The 15,813-nt window shown below is 40.9% G+C and overlaps 1 protein-coding gene across 4 annotated transcripts in view; it reads right to left on the reverse strand.

The window, feature by feature from the left end:
* TAF1B (TATA-box binding protein associated factor, RNA polymerase I subunit B) overlaps positions 1-15,813 on the reverse strand; it is a 95,750-nt gene that overhangs the window by 61,696 nt on the left and 18,241 nt on the right. For 3 of the 4 annotated variants that reach the window (XR_010123150.1, XM_054474420.2, XM_054474418.2), the window contains exons 6-7: positions 7,948-8,101; positions 424-577 (exon numbers count right to left, since the gene is read on the reverse strand). Coding sequence is in view for 3 of the 4 variants with exons in the window: in XM_054474420.2 (XP_054330395.1) it covers positions 424-577; positions 7,948-8,101 (308 nt within the window). In the remaining variant the exon portion in view is untranslated. Of the gene's footprint in view, positions 1-423; positions 578-1,646; positions 1,805-7,947; positions 8,102-15,813 lie in introns of those variants that run through there. The other variant, XM_063648977.1, reaches the window with a different exon arrangement.

The raw sequence follows: 15,813 nt of genomic DNA on the forward strand, positions 1-15,813 counted from the left end.
AAACATAGACAACCTATATTTTAGCTCTTAACGCCAATATATGCTTTTGTGTAACTACGAATAACCATTTTGCTAATGTAAAGATCACCTGTTTATCTTTTCTTAGAAATGAGAAATATTTACTAATATTACTCAGGTACTTAAATGTCACTTTTCTCTTCAAAAGATTATATTAGATAATTAATTTTCCAATAGCCCATGTGTGGTAAGTACTATAATTTCTACTACATAAATAAGAAAATCAAGAAGATGAATTACTAGTCCAGGGGGGATTACATTTCAGAATTAGAATTCAGGCTACTCAACCTTTCCAGTTCCTTCCTCAAGTTAAGCCTTCTTATAAAAATCAAAATATCCAAAGTTTGTCTACTTAGTTCATGTAGTAACCAGCAAAAATATTATTATACAAGAGGTCTAGCTAACCTCAAAAGATCTGAAAGTGTTATTGCTTCTCTCTGCCAAAGTAAGGACAGATAACAGAAGGCAAGTGTCCGTGGCACGGTCATCTTCACGATTCCCTTCTCCTTTCGTTGTGAGTATTCAACTCCATCCAGAGATCCAGAGCAGACAGACGTTTCTTAGGAGATAAATGGAGATTTTTAAAAATCCAGGTAACTATTTGGATAACAAAAGAAAAACAACAAAAAATCTAAACAGGCATTTTAAATATTGACATGGTTTGGCTGTGTCCCCACCCAAATCTCATCTTGAACTGTAGTTCTCATAATTCCCACGTGTCATGGGAGGGACCTGGGGAAAGTAATTGAATCATGGGGGTGGGTTTTTTCCATGCTGTTCTCATGAGAGTGAATAAATCTCACGAGATCTGATAGTTTGATAAAGGGTAGTTCCCCTGCACACGCTCATCTTGCCTGCTGCCATGTAAGACGTGCCTTTGCTCCTCCTTCACCTTCTACCATGATTGTGAGGCACTCCCAGCCCTGTGGAACTGTGAGTCCATTAAACCTCTTTTTCTGTATAAATGACCCAGTCTTGGGTATTTCTTCATAGCAGTAAGAAAATGGACTAATACAAATATCTTAAAACTAGTTATAAAACCTTTACAAAGAGCAATTTGGCAATAAAGAGTAATGAAAGACTAGAATAAAATCCGCCAAAAACGTAATCATGGTATCTGTGGGAGTGGGATGGGACAGGATTCTAAAGAGGGATTTGAGCCAGGCACGGTGGCTCACATCTGTAATCCTAGCACTTCGGGAGGCCAAGGTGGGTGGATCACTTGAGGTCAGGAGTTCGAAACCAGCCTGGTCAACATGGTGAAATCTCGTCTCTACTAAAAAATACAAAAAATTAGCCGGGTGTGGTGGACGCCTGTAATCCCAGCTACTTGGGAGGCTGAGACAGGATAATTGCTTGAACCGGGGAGGTGGAGGTTGCAGTGAGCCAAGATCATGCCATGGCACTCCAACCTGGGTAACAGAGCAAGACTCTGTCTCCAAAAAAAAAAGCATTTGAACATTTGAATTTTTTAATAGTGAATATAAACAATTTTTTAAATAAAGGAAAGGATACACAATTACAATGCACAACAAAAGATGTGTAACTGCTTTGACTCTGACCTCAACTCCCATGTCCCCTTCTCTACAAGGCCTCTCCAAAACTCCAAAACTTAGCTAGAGCAGCACCTTCTCCTATCCCCATCTTCCAGGTATCCTCTACCATATGACATTATGGTATCTTCATTCATTCACCAGATGCTTATTCATCTCATTCTTTGTGCCACTCTTCTATGTCTCAGGAAATGACAAGTGAACAATGTCTCATCTCTCTTAGAACTTCTATTCTAGTAATGGGAAACAGACCAATAAACAAACAAACAAGAAATACAATTGGCAGAGGCAGGTGCCATGGTGTGCACCTGTAATCCCAGCTACTAGGGAGGATGAGACAGGAGGATCACTTGAGCCCAAGAATGCGAGACTAGCCTGGGCAACACGGAGAGACTTTATCTAAAAAAAAAAAAAAAAAAAAAAAAATTACAATTGACAGATAGTGATGCTACATAGAAAAATAGCAATGTAGAGTCATACTAAGTGATGGGAAGGGAAGAGATATGTGCTATTTTATATGGGTGTCAGAGAAATCTCATTGAGAAGGTGATATTTGAGCAGATACCTGAATTAATTCAGAAAGTAAGTCTTAAGGATGTTGGGAAGAATACCAAGTATATCAGCAGGAGTGAACTGCAGGAACAGCAAAAAGGCCAGTGTAGTGAGAGCATCATGGGATGCAACATAATATAGTTCCTACATAAATCTGCCAAGATTGTGAGGCCTCCCCAGCCATGTGGAACTATGAGTCCATTAAACCTCTTTCTCTTTATAAGAACAGAAATTTCTGAGGGAAAGTGGTGGGAACGATACTGAAGAGAGATTAAGAACTATATTATGTAGAATTTTGTAGGTCATTATTTGTACTTTGGATTTTATTCTAAGTATAAGAAGTTTCTGGAGAGTTTTAAAACATGGAAGCAACAGGACCTCGTTTATGTATTTAAAAAGGTCACTCCAGCTGCTGTGGGAAGAATGGAGTTATGGGAGGGCAGGAGTAGAAACAGAAGACCACTCTTCCAGGAAAGCCATGACTGGTACTTGGACTGGAGTGGTAGCATTGCAGCTGGTGCGAAATGGTTGGATTCTAGATAGATTTTAAAGGCAGAGTCAAAGAATTTGCTGATAGATTGGATGTAAAGCATGAGAGAAAAGAAGAAAACAAGTATGATTATAAGGCTGTTGGCCTGAGCAACAAGTAGAATGCATTGCCATTTACCAAGACAAGGAAGATGGCAAAAAAAAAAATCCAGTTTGATGAGCGAAATCACAATGTTAGAATTATATGTATTAAGTGTGAATCTTATTAAATACACCAACAGAAATGTTGAGTCAGCAGCTGAATATAAGAATCTATACTTTGAAGGAGAGGTGGGACTAGAGATAGGAATTTTAGTTTCAGCATATAGTTGGTGGTTGGTTAAAGCTATGGTATTAGGTGAAGTCACATAAGGAGTAACGGTAGAAAAGCAGCAGGACTAGGAATGACCCTGAGAAGCTACACTTTCTTAAACACAAACTCTCAAAATAACTCCTCAAAATCCCTTTCTCCAAATTCTGTAAGTCCTTTATTCATAGCACTTATTAGTGACTAAAATGTTCTTTATTTGGTCGCTTATTGCCTATCTCCTCCTACTACAATATAAACACCTTGAAGGCGGACAGTCTTGTCACCATTATGTCCCAGTGCCCAGAACAGTCTCTAGCACAGAGTAGAAACCTGATGTGCAAATAGGCCCAACAGTTCCACTTTGAAGATTTCATCCCAGTGAAATGATTTGAAACCATGCAAAGGTTTCGGGTCAGGGAATGTTGTGGCAGCACTGTTTATAATATAAAAAAATTTAGAACAACCTAAATGCCAAGAATAGAAGTTTAATTAAGTAATTCCATGCAATGGTATGCTACAAAACAATGTCCATAATACTTTTAGATCAGTGGTTCTCAAAGTACACTCCTGGACCAGCAGTATTAGTATCACCTGAGAATGTAATGGAAATGCAAATTACTGAGGTTTAACAAGCTCTTCAGGTGATTCTGATGGATGCTAAAGTTTAAGGACCATCGGTTTTGAATGAATATATAAAGTCACAGATTTCCATAAAATAAATGTACACACACACAATTTTTTGTATATTCCTTGTAATGTGTAAGGACTTCCAGTTAAGGTGGCAAATTGAAAACACATGTTAGCCTCTGCTCTCTCCTGCTATCACAATTATAAAGAGAATTTTTTAAGCATGTAAACCTGAGGACAAATAACATGAAAAAGGTGACAAGAACAATACAATTTTAGAAGTCAGAAAGCATACAGATAGGTGATTATTGGCTTGGCAGTCCTGGGAAAGCTAGATTCAAAGCCAGCAGCGGGGAATATGCCAAAAAGCAGTTTTCACTGGGGATCCCTAAAGAAGGCTCAGGAATTGGAGAAACTCACACCCCTAGAAACTGGATGAAGGCAGGCCTAACACCAGGATGACTGCTTAAAATCCAGATTAAGAAGCAGTTAGACATCCAGATTCTTTTTTTTTCTTTAGATGGAGTGTCGCTCTGTTGCCCAGACTGGAGTGCAGTGGTGTGATCTCAGCTCACCACAATCTCCAACTCCCGGGTTCAAGCCACTCTCCTGCCTCAGCCTTGTGAGTAGCTGGGACTACAGGCGTGTGCCATCATACCCATCTAATTTTTTGTATTTTAGTAGAGACGGAGTTTCACTACGTTGGCCAGGATGGTCTCAATCTCCTGCCCTTGTGATCCGCCTGCCTCGGCCTCCCAAAGTGCTGGGATTACAGGCGTGAGCCACCACACCCAGCCAGACATCCAGATTCTTATCCCAAATCCATGCAGCTAAGTGATGCCCCTCCCTAGTCTTGGCCAAAAACTGGAAATTTCTTCTCCAGAGAGAAGGGTCTCTAGAATAAGGCATGCCACTCACATGCACTGTTGAGAAGTGAAAACAGGAGGCTTAAGTGAAAGTTTACATACTGAATACTAAAACAATCCCCCCCATTCCCCTCCAGTCTTCTTCTTCCTACCCAGTTCCTAGAACAGTGACAGCCAAGATTACAAACCTGCCAAACAGAAGACTCAAAGAGATTTCTCTGAGGAATCTGATCAGCTCGGGAGGAAAAGATTTAATAATGATAATGCTGGGGTTCACTGAGAAAATAACCTTGCATACAGAGCAGAGCTGACAAGACTAACCGCGGAAATAAAGCCTTTTATCAACTTTTTAGTCTCCATGTTTAAGTAAGAATAGCTATCTTAGGCTCACTAAACGTTTGAAGCCTTTCCTGTAAAAAGCAGAGGCCAAAACAATCAAGTCAGGGGTGAAATATCATTAATATTCTCTGTGAAATAAAAGATGCTCCACAAAAATGAGAGGGTAATCCAGGAAAGAAGAAATGGGATGCAGAAAATAAAAAATTCCAACAAAAGAAAAATGACAGAATCTCAGGATGGTGGTAAAGAGAGATCCTGGGCAGGCACAGTAGCTTACGCCTATAATCCCAGCACTTTGAGAGGCCGCGGCAGGCAGATCACAAGGTCAGGAGATTGAGGCCATCCTGGCTAACACGATGAAACCCCGTCTCTACTAAAAATACAAAAAAAAATTAGCTGGGCGCGGTGGCGGGCGCCTGTAGTCCCAGATACTTGGGAAGATGAGACAGGAGAATGGCATGAACCCGGGAGGCGGAGCTTGCAGTGAGCCAAGATCGCGCCACTGCACTCCAGCCTGGGCGACATAGTAAGACTCCATCTCAAAAAAAACAACAACAAAAAAGGAGAGATCCTAAAGTCAGCCAGGCCACAGGTCTAGCGATATCATTCTAGATCAGAGCAGATCAGAGGCTCCAGGGAGACTTCTTCCAGAAGATGAAACTGATAGAATACGTAAGGTATTAAGAGATTATAAGAACTGGGAGGAAGTGTGGAGATACATTAGTAATAAATTATACAGTAGTAATAAACAGAAAACTAAATAAATAACAATTATCAACTCCAAGAAAACCACAGGATATACAGAAAAAGTAATCATAGTAAGCTATACGGCTCAGTCCAAATAATGCGTATACATTTATAATAATTTAAGCAGTAAATACTGATCTAGTAAAAAATTACAGCAATTATATTGAGAAGAGAGAGAATGAGAAATGCACATGCATGTACTGGTGACTATGTGCAGATAAGGGACGGTGAGGAATGTGTGAAAGAGCTAAAACGGAATTCAATAGCTATGTCCCAAACCAGAAATCAAGATGTAATACTAGAAGCATGTGATACAGAAATATGGAAGTTACAAAAGAGCTGAAAATGAATGCCTCTTGGGAACAGGACATTAGCTGAAGGTAGACTACAAATTTTATTTTTTTTTAAGACAAGGTTTTGCTCCGTCGGCCAGGATAGATTGCAGTGGCATGATCACGGCGCACTACAGCCTCGACCTCCTGGCTCAAGCACTCCTGCAACCTCAGTCACCTGAGCAGCTGGGACTGTAGGCATGCACCACCATGCCTAGCTAATTTTTATTTTTTGAGAGATGGAGGTCTCATTATGTTGCCCAGGCTGGTTTTGAACTCCTGGGTTCAACTGATCCTCCCTCCTTGGCCTCCCAAAATGCTGGGATTACAATAGGTGCAGTCCACCACCGTGGACTACAACTTTAAACAATTTTTTATTTTTGCGATTTTTTATAACAAGACTTATAGAATGATTTGTAGAATTTTGATTTAAAAATTTAAAGAATGAAAAAATAATTCAAATTTTTACAAAAACAAAATAAATTCTTTCCCTATACATACATGAAGAAAAACTTTCTGGAATGAGCTACAATAGCAGTAGCCGTAATTTCTAGTTGGTACAATAACTGGTGATTTTATTTTCTTTGTGACTATCTGCATTTTATAGTTTTATATTAAGTTTCATTAATAATTACTTCTTTTTTTTTTGAGATGGAGTCTTGCTCTGTCACCTACACTGGAGTGCAGTGGTGTGATCTTGGTTCACTGAAACCTCTGCCTCCTGGTTCAAGCAATTCTGCCTCAGCCTCCCAAGAAGCTGGGACTACAGGTGCAAACCACCATGCCTAGCTAATTTTTGTATTTTTAGTAGAGATGGTGTTTCACCATGTTGGCCAGGCTGGTCTCAAATTCCTAACCTCAAGTGATCTGCTCGCCTCAGCCTCCCATAGTCCTGGGATTACAGGTGTGAGCCACTACACCCGGCCATTGATTACTTTTAATGTAAAAACTAAAAGAAAGCTCTAGGGATCATCATTCACCGAAAAAAAAAATAAGCAGGCCGGGCACGGTGGCTCACACCTGTAATCCCAGCACTTTGGGAGGCTGAGGCGGGCCGATCACAAGGTCAGGAGTTCGAGACCAGCCTGACCAACATGGTGAAACCCCGTCTCTACTAAAAATACAAAAATTAGCAGGGCGTGGTGGCACATGCTTGTAATCCCAGCTATTCAGGAGGCTGAGGCAGGAGAATCACGTGAACCTGGGAGGTGGAGGTTGCAGTGAGCCGAGATTGTGCCACTGCACTCCAGCCTGGGTGACAGAACTAGATTCCATCTCAAAAAAAAAAAAAAAAAAAAAAAAACAAATAAGCAAACAAAACTGTTACACATAGGTAAACAAAACAATCATGATGCTTTAAAAGGAGCTAATATCTTTTATTAGAAAGTTTCGATGGTTTTACACTCATGGTCTTCTAGGACTATTTGAGCTCAGGCTTGTCTGAAAAGGTGGAGAAGAAAACTCCAGAAATTCCTTGTTGCCCAATTAGTCAATGATCCTAACACTTTACACCAAAAGTAACTTATTTGATATCCGTGTCACTGTGCAGTCCAGCAAGAGATGTGGATACACTGATAAAGGAATGAAGGCCTATACTTTAATCTTAAATATATTCCTTATTTATTTCAAGTTATGGAATTATATCAGAAAGTAAAACACACATGCAACAAGGTAAATTTTACTCAGCTTGCTTTAGTCTATGCTTAGAAACTGGACATATCATCTTTGTCTACTTTACTATATGGCTACATGATAACATTTTTCTGCTACAACTTTTCTTTGAAGACGCTGAGCCCACACATATAGATCTTTTTGAAGTAGCCTCCTTCTTTCTGGATCCACTTGAACTTTATGTCCCTTTAAAATCACACACAAAAAACTCACATGGAGACAATGTGCCTTTTAAAAAATTGCGCTAAGATTTCACTTAGTTTGTCTTAGCCATATGATTCAGTAAGTCATTCTTCCTTGCTAGACCAAATTCCCTTTCCTTGGATTATCAGAAGATTAGACTAAATTATTTTTAAGGGGCATAACAGCTTTAAAATTCTAAATGGTTTGGTTCTCATTTTTACCTGATTGTGATGCTTTGCTGATGGGGAAAGGTTTTCGAGTGTGGATGTCAGACTGAGACTCCGCTCCACTTTCAAGAAAAGGAGGACAGCTGACATCACTTAGCAGCTCAGGCTCACTAGCCCAGTCTGAATGACTTAGATTATCTTCTAATACCTGTTTGCAAAACAATATAAATAAAATTATTGCGTAACAGTTTTAAACAGTTAATTTCTGTGAACTTAAACAACTCCTATCACAAACACCCTAAAAGAAACCACTCTAGAAAACTGCAACTGCCTGCCAAGTCCCTTTACTTCTGAAACATGTTCCTGACAGCTCCCAGCAGTGCTTCTTCGAAAGCAGTCACAGACAAGGATGGGCAAGGAAACCGGCTGCCAGCCTTGCCATCAGGTCTCCTTCTTCCATGAACATCTCTCTTACAGCGCTAATATCTTCACCACTGAAAACTGAAAACATCGTGCATCAATGACTCCACACATGCTAGCTGGCTTCTTTTTACCAAACCTACCTCGGAAATTTTTGCTTTGTATCTTTGTTAATTCTGGTTCTCCTGCCTGAACTATGCCTTTTCCTCCCTCTCTCTAACTCATTACTTACTCATCATGCCATCTTTCCAACCCATTCTTCAGTGATTTCTCCTTTCCTTGAACTCCTATAGCACACATGATTTGTAACATGTAATCAACAAGGATATACTATCTCATACTACTGTTTAACTGTTCACACATGTACTGTTGAAATGACAGTGTCCCTAAAAAGGTCAGCTGGCTGGCTACCTAAAGACCTCATTAGCTGACATTACCCAGGCAAACCGATCACAGTCAAAAAGCCATGATTTCAACCCTGCAGGCCAAGAAACTTGATCTTATTACAGGAAGATAAGACTAAGACTCCTGGTAAAGAGGCTCACAAGACAATGAAGCAAAAAAACAAAAACAAAAACAAAAAAACCTCAGAGAATGAAATAAGATGCTTGTGTCCTCTGTCAAGCATATCCCCTCCCTATACGGAAGCCCCGTGAGAAGGAGGCTACACCAGAAAGCTGGCTGATGAGCATGAACACAGAGAAAACTTCCACAGGTTCCCACAGGTTACCACTGCCAGCAACTCTACCACATACTCTGCCTCTGCCTGATTCTTCTGGATGATTCAAACTCCTGTTTAAAGCCAGTTTCTCTGTTTGTGCACTTGATCCCACCTCTCTGTATATTCAAAGATATCTGTTCAAAGATTCACATCTACTCTTTCTCTCCATTGCAAATTTTTCTTCTCTCCTGCATCATTCCTATCACTACACAAATATGCTACCATTTATCCCACTTAAAAAAATTTTTTTTTAATTATTATACTTTAAGTTTTAGGGTACATGTGCACAACGTGCAGGTTTGTTACACATGTATACATGTGCCATGTTGGTGTGCTGCACCCATTAACTCATCATTTAGCATTAGGTATATCTCCTAATGCTATCCCTCCCCCCTCCCCCCACCCCACAACAGTCCCCAGAGTGTGATGTTCCCCTTCCTGTGTCCATGTGTTCTCATTGTTCAATTCCCACCTATGACTGAGAACACGTGGTGTTTGGTTTTTTGTCCTTGCGATAGTTTGCTGAGAATGATGGTTTCCAGCTTCATCCATGTCCCTACAAAGGACATGAATTCATCATTTTTTATGGCTGCATAGTATTCCATTGTGTATATGTGTGCCATATTTTCTTAATCCAGTCTATCATTGTTGGACATTTGGGTTGGTTCCAAGTCTTTGCTATTGTGAATGGTGCCGCAATAAACATACGTGTGCATGTATCTTTATAGCAGCATGATTTATAATCCTTTGGGTATATACCCAGTAATGGGATGGCTGGGTCAAATGGTATTTCTAATTCTAGAACCCTGAGGAATCGCCACACTGACTTCCAAAATGGTTGAACTAGTTTACAGTCCCACCAACAGTGTAAAAGTGTTCCTATTTCTCCACATATTCTCCAGCACCTGTTGTTTCCTGACTTTTTAACGATCGCCATTCTAACTGGTGTGAGATGATATCTCATTGTGGTTTTGATTTGCATTTCTCTGATGGCCAGTGATGATGAGCATTTTTTCACGTGTCTTTTGGCTGCATAAATGTCTTCTTTTGAGAAGTGTCTGTTCATACCGTTCGCCCACATTTGATGGGGTTGTTTTTTCTTGTAAATTTGTTTGAGTTCATTGTAGATTCTGGATGTTAGCCGTTTGTCAGATGAGTAGGTTGCAAAAATTTTCTCCCATTCTGTAGTTTGCCTGTTCACTCTGATGGTAGTTTCTTTTGCTGTGCAGAAGCTCTTTAGTTTAATTAGATCCCATTTGTCAATTTTGGCTTTTGTTGCCATTGTTTTTGGTGTTTTAGACATGAAGTCCCTGCCCATGCCTATGTCCTGAATGGTACTATCTAGGTTTTCTTCTAGGGTTTTTATGGTTTTAGGTCTAACATGTAAGTCTTTAATCATCTTGAATTAATTTTTGTATAAGGTGTAAGGAAGGGATCCAGTTTCAGCTTTCTACATATGGCTAGCCAGTTTTCCCAGCACCATTTATTAAATAGGGAATCCTTTCCCCATTTCTTGTTTTTGTCAGTTTTGTCAAAGATCAGATAGTTGTAGATGTGTGGTGTTATTTCTGAGGCCTCTGTTCTGTTCCATTGGTCTATATCTCTGTTTTGGTACCAGTACCATGCTGTTTTGGTTACTGTAGCCTTGTAGTATAGTTTGAAGTCAGGTAGCGTGATGCCTCCAGCTTTGTTCTTTTTGCTTAGGATTGACTTGGCGAAGCGGGCTGTTTTTTGGTTCCATATGAACTATAAAGTAGTTTTTTTCCAATTCTGTGAAGAAAGTCATTGGTAGCTTGGTGGGGATAGCATTGAATCAATAAATTACCTTGGGCAGTATGGCCATTTTCACAATATTGATTCTTTCTATCGATGAGCATGAAATGTTCTTCCATTTGTTTGTATCCTCCTTTATTTCATTGAGCAGTGGTTTGTAGTTCTCCTTGAAGAGGTCCTTCACATGCCTTGTAAGTTGGATTCCTAGGTACTTTATTCTCTTTGAAGCAATTGTCAACGGGAGTTCACTCATGATTTAGCTCTCTGTTTGTCTGTTATTGGTGTATAAGAATGCTTGTGATTTTTGCACACTGATTTTGTATCCTGAGACTTTGCTGAAGTTGCTTATCAGCTTAAGGAGATTTTGGGCTGAGACGATGGGGTTTTCTAGATATACAATCATGTCATCTGCAAACACAGACAATTTGACTTCCTCTTTTCCTAATTGAATGCCCTTTATTTCCTTCTCCTGCCTGATTGCCCTGGCCAGAACTTCCAACACTATGTTGAATAGGAGTGGTGAGAGAGGGCATCCCTGTCTTGTGCCAGTTTTCAAAGGGATGCTTCCAGTTTTTGTCCACTCAGCATGATATTGGCTGTGAGCTTGTCATACATAGCTCTTATTATTTTGAGATATATCCCATCAATACCTAATTTACTGAGAGTTTTTAACATGAAGGGTTGTTGAATTTTGTCAAAGGCCTTTTCTGCATCTATTGAGATAATCATGTAGTTTTTGTCTTTGGTTCTGTTTATATGCTGGATTATGTTTATTGATTTTCGTATGTTGAACCAGCCTTACATCCCAGGGATGAAGCCCACTTGATCATGGTGGATAAGCTTTTGATGTGCTGCTGGATTTGGTTTTCCAGTATTTTACTGAGGATTTTTGCCTCAATGTTCATCAAGGATATTGATCTAAAATTCTCTTTTTTTGTTGTGTCTCTGCCAGGCTTTGGTGTCAGGATGATGCTGGCCTCATCAAATGAGTTAGGGAGGATTCCCTCTTTTTCTATTGATTGCAATCGTTTCAGAAGGAATGGTACCAGCTCCTCCTTGTACCTCTGGGAGAATTCGACTGTGAATCCATCTGGTCCTGGACTTTTGGTCGGTAAGCTATTAATTATTGCCTCAATTTCAGAGCCTGTTATTGGTCTATTCAGAGACTCAACTTCTTCCTGGTTTAGTCTTGGGAGGGTGTATTTGTCAAGGAATTTATCCATTTCTTCTAGATTTTCTAGTTTATTGGTATAGAGGTGTTTATAGTATTCTCTGATGGTAGTTTGTATTTCTGTGGGATCGGTGGCGAAATCATCTTTATCATTTTTTATTGTGTCTATTTGATTCTTCTCTCTTTTCTTTTTTATTAGTCTTGCTAGCGGTCTATCAATTTTGTTGATCTTTTCAAAAGACCAGCTCTTGGATTCATTGATTTTTTGAAGGGTTTTTTGTGTCTCTGTCTCCTTCAGTTGTGCTCTGATCTTAGTTATTTCTTGCCTTCTGCTAGCTTTTGAATTTGTTTGCTCATGCTTCTCTAGTTCTTCTAATTGTGATGTTAAGATGTCGATTTTAGACCTTTCCTGCTTTCTCTTGTGGGCATTTAGTGCTATAAATTTCCCTCTACACACTGCTACGAATGTGTCCCAGAGATTCTGGTATGTTGTGTCTTTGTTCTCATTGGTTTCAAAGAACATCTTTATTTCTGCCTTCATTTTGTTATGTACCCAGTAGTCATTCAGGAACAGGTTGTTCAGTTTCCACGTAGTTGAGTGGGTTTCAGTGAGTTTCTTAATCTTGAGTTCTAGTTTGATTGCACTGTGGTCTGAGAGACAGTTTGTTATAATTTCTGTTCTTTTACATTTGCTGAGGAGTGCTTTACTTCCAACTATGTGGTCAATTTTGGAATAGGTGTGATGTGGTGCTGAAAAGAATGTATATTCTGTTGATTTGGGGTGGAGAGTTCTATAGATGTCTATTAGGTCCGCTTGGTGCAGAGCTGAGTTCAATTCCTGGGTATCCTTGTTAACTTTCTGTCTCGTTGATCTATCTAAGGTTGACAGTGGGGTGTTAAAGTCTCCCACTATTATTGTATGGGAGTCTAAGTCTCTTTGTAGATCACTAAGGACTTGCTTTATGAATCTGGGTGCTCCTGTATTGGGTGTATATATATTTAGGATAGTTAGCTCTTCTTGTTGAATTGATTCCTTTACCATTATGTAATGGCCTTCTTTGTCTTTTGATCTTTGTTGGTATAAAGTCTGTTTTATCAGAGACTAGGATTGCAACCCCTGCCTTTTTTTGTTTTCCATTTGCTTGGCAGATCTTCCTCCATCCCTTTATTTTGAGCCTATGTGTGTCTCTGCACGTGAGATGGGTTTCCTGAATACAGCACACCGATGGGTCTTGACTCTTTATCCAATTTGCCAGTCTGTGTCTTTTAATTGGAGCATTTAGTCCATTTACATTTAAGGTTAATATTGTTAAGTGTGAATTTGATCTTGTCATTATGATGTTAGCTGGTTATTTTGCTCGTTAGTTGATGCAGTTTCTTCCTAGCCTTGATGGTCTTTACAATTTGGCATGTTTTTGCAGAGGCTGGTACCAGTTGTGCCTTTCCATGTTTAGTGCTTCCTTCAGGAGCTCTTTTAGGGCAGGCCTGGTGGTGACAAAATCTCTCAGCATTTGCTTGTCTGTAAAGGATTTTATTTCTCCTTCACTTATGAAACTTAGTTTGGCTGGATATGAAATTCTGGGTTGAAAATTCTTTTCTTTAAGAATGTTGAATATTGGACCCCACTCTCTTCTGGCTTGTAGAGTTTCTGCCGAGAGATCAGCTGTTAGTCTGACGTGCTTCCCTTTGTGGGTAACCCGACCTTTCTCTTTGGCTGCCCTTAACACGTTTTCCTTCATTTCAACTTTGGTGAATCTGACAATTATGTGTCTTGGAGTTGCTCTTCTCGAGGAGTATCTTTGTGGCCTTCTCTGTATTCCCTGAATTTGAATGTTGGCCTGCCTTGCTAGATTGGGGAAGTTCTCCTGGATAATATCCTGCAGAGTGTTTTCCAACTTGGTTCCATTCTCCCTGTCACTTCCAGGTACACCAATCAGACGTAGATTGGGTCTTTTCACATAGTCCCATATTTCTTGGAGGCTTTGTTCATTTCTTTTTATTCTTTTTTCTCTAAACTTCTCTTCTCGCTTCATTTCATTCATTTCATCATCCATCATTGATACCCTTTCTTCCAGTTGATCGCATCGGCTACTGAGGCTTGTGCATTCGTCACGTAGTTCTTGTGCCATGGTTTTCAGCTCCAACAGGTCCTTTAAGGACTTCTCTGCATTGGTTATTCTAGTTCGCCAATTGTCTAATTTTTTTTCAAGGTTTTTAATCTTCTTTGCCATTGGTTTGAACTTCCTCCTTTAGCTCGGAGTAGTTTGATCTTTTGAAGCATTCTTCTCTCGACTCGTCAAAGTCATTCTCCGTCCAGCTTTGTTCCTTTGCTGGTGAGGAGCTGCGTTCCTTTGGAGGAGAGGCGCTCTGATTTTTAGAGTTTCCAGTTTTTCTGCTCTGTTTTTTCCCCATCTTTGTGGTTTTATCTACCTTTGGTCTTTGATGATGGTGATGTACAGATGGGTTTTTGGTGTGGATGTCCTTTCTATTTGTTAGTTTTCCTTCTAACAGTCAGGACCCTCAGCTGCAGGTCTGTTGGAGTTTGCTGGAGGTCCACTGCAGACCCTGTTTGCCTGGGTATCAGCAGTGGTGGCTGCAGAACAGAGGATATTGGTGAACCGCAAATGCTGCTGCCTGATCACTCCTCTGGAAGTTGTCTCAGAGGAGTACCTGGCCATGTGAGGTGTCAGACCGCCCCTACTGGGGGGTGCCTCCCAGTTAGGCTACTCGGGGGTCAGCGACCCACTTGAGGAGGCAGTCTGCCCGTTCTCAGATCTCAAGCTGCGTGCTGGGAGAACCACTACTCTCTTCAAAGCTGTCAGACAGGGACATGTAAGTCTGCAGAGGTTACTGCTGCCTTTTGTTTGTCTGTGCCCTGCTCCCAGAGGTGGAGCCTACAGAGGCAGGCAGGCCTTCTTGAGCTGTGGTGGGCTCCACCCAGTTTGAGCTTCCCGGCAGCTTTGTTTACCTACTCAAGCCTCGGCAATGGCGGGCGCCCCTCCCCCAGCCTTGCTGCCACCTTGCAGTTTGATCTCAGACTGCTGTGCTAGCAATGAGCGAGGCTCCGTGGGCGTAGGACCCTCCAAGCCAGGTGTGGGATATAATCTCCTGGTGTGCCGTTTGATAAGCCCATTGGAAAAGCGCAGTATTAGGGTGGGAGTGACCTGATTTTCCAGGTGCCATCTGTTACCCCTTTCTTTGACTAGGAAAGGGAATTCCCTGACCCCTTGCACTTCCCGGGTAAGGCGATGCCTCGCCCTGCTTTGGCTCATGCACGGTGTGCTGCACCCACTGTCCTGCACCCACTGTTCGGCACTCCCCAGAGAGATGAACCCGGGACTTCTGCACCCACTGTCCAGCACTCCCCAGTGAGATGAACCCGGTACTTCAGTCGGAAATGCAGAAATCACCTGCCTTCTGCGTTGCTCACGCTGGGAGCTGTAGACTGGAGCTGTTCCTATTCGGCCATCTTGGCTCCACCCCTCTATCCCACTTTTTAAAAGCTCTCCCTTGACCCCAGCAACCATGCAATTTCTTTGTACTTGTTGCAGCAAAATGCCTTGAAAAAGTCCAGATCTGTTGTCTCCAATCTCTCTCCTCTCAGTCCACCTTATATTCCATTCTAATCAAGGTTTTGATCCCACTGCTCCACTAACCACTTTGCAGCCCTCTTCCTTCTTGACCTAGTGACAGCATTTATCACAGCTGATCACTGCCCTCTTCTTGAAACACTTTGTTCCCTTGGTTTCCAGAGTGCTCATTCTCTCAGCTGTCCTCTTACTTCACATTGTTCCCAAGAATTTTTTTGCCAGTTCCTCTTTTATCCCAAACATCT

Source organism: Pongo pygmaeus, chromosome 12 (assembly GCF_028885625.2).
Source record: "Pongo pygmaeus isolate AG05252 chromosome 12, NHGRI_mPonPyg2-v2.0_pri, whole genome shotgun sequence".
In the NCBI taxonomy this organism is placed as follows: Eukaryota; Metazoa; Chordata; class Mammalia; order Primates; family Hominidae; genus Pongo; species Pongo pygmaeus.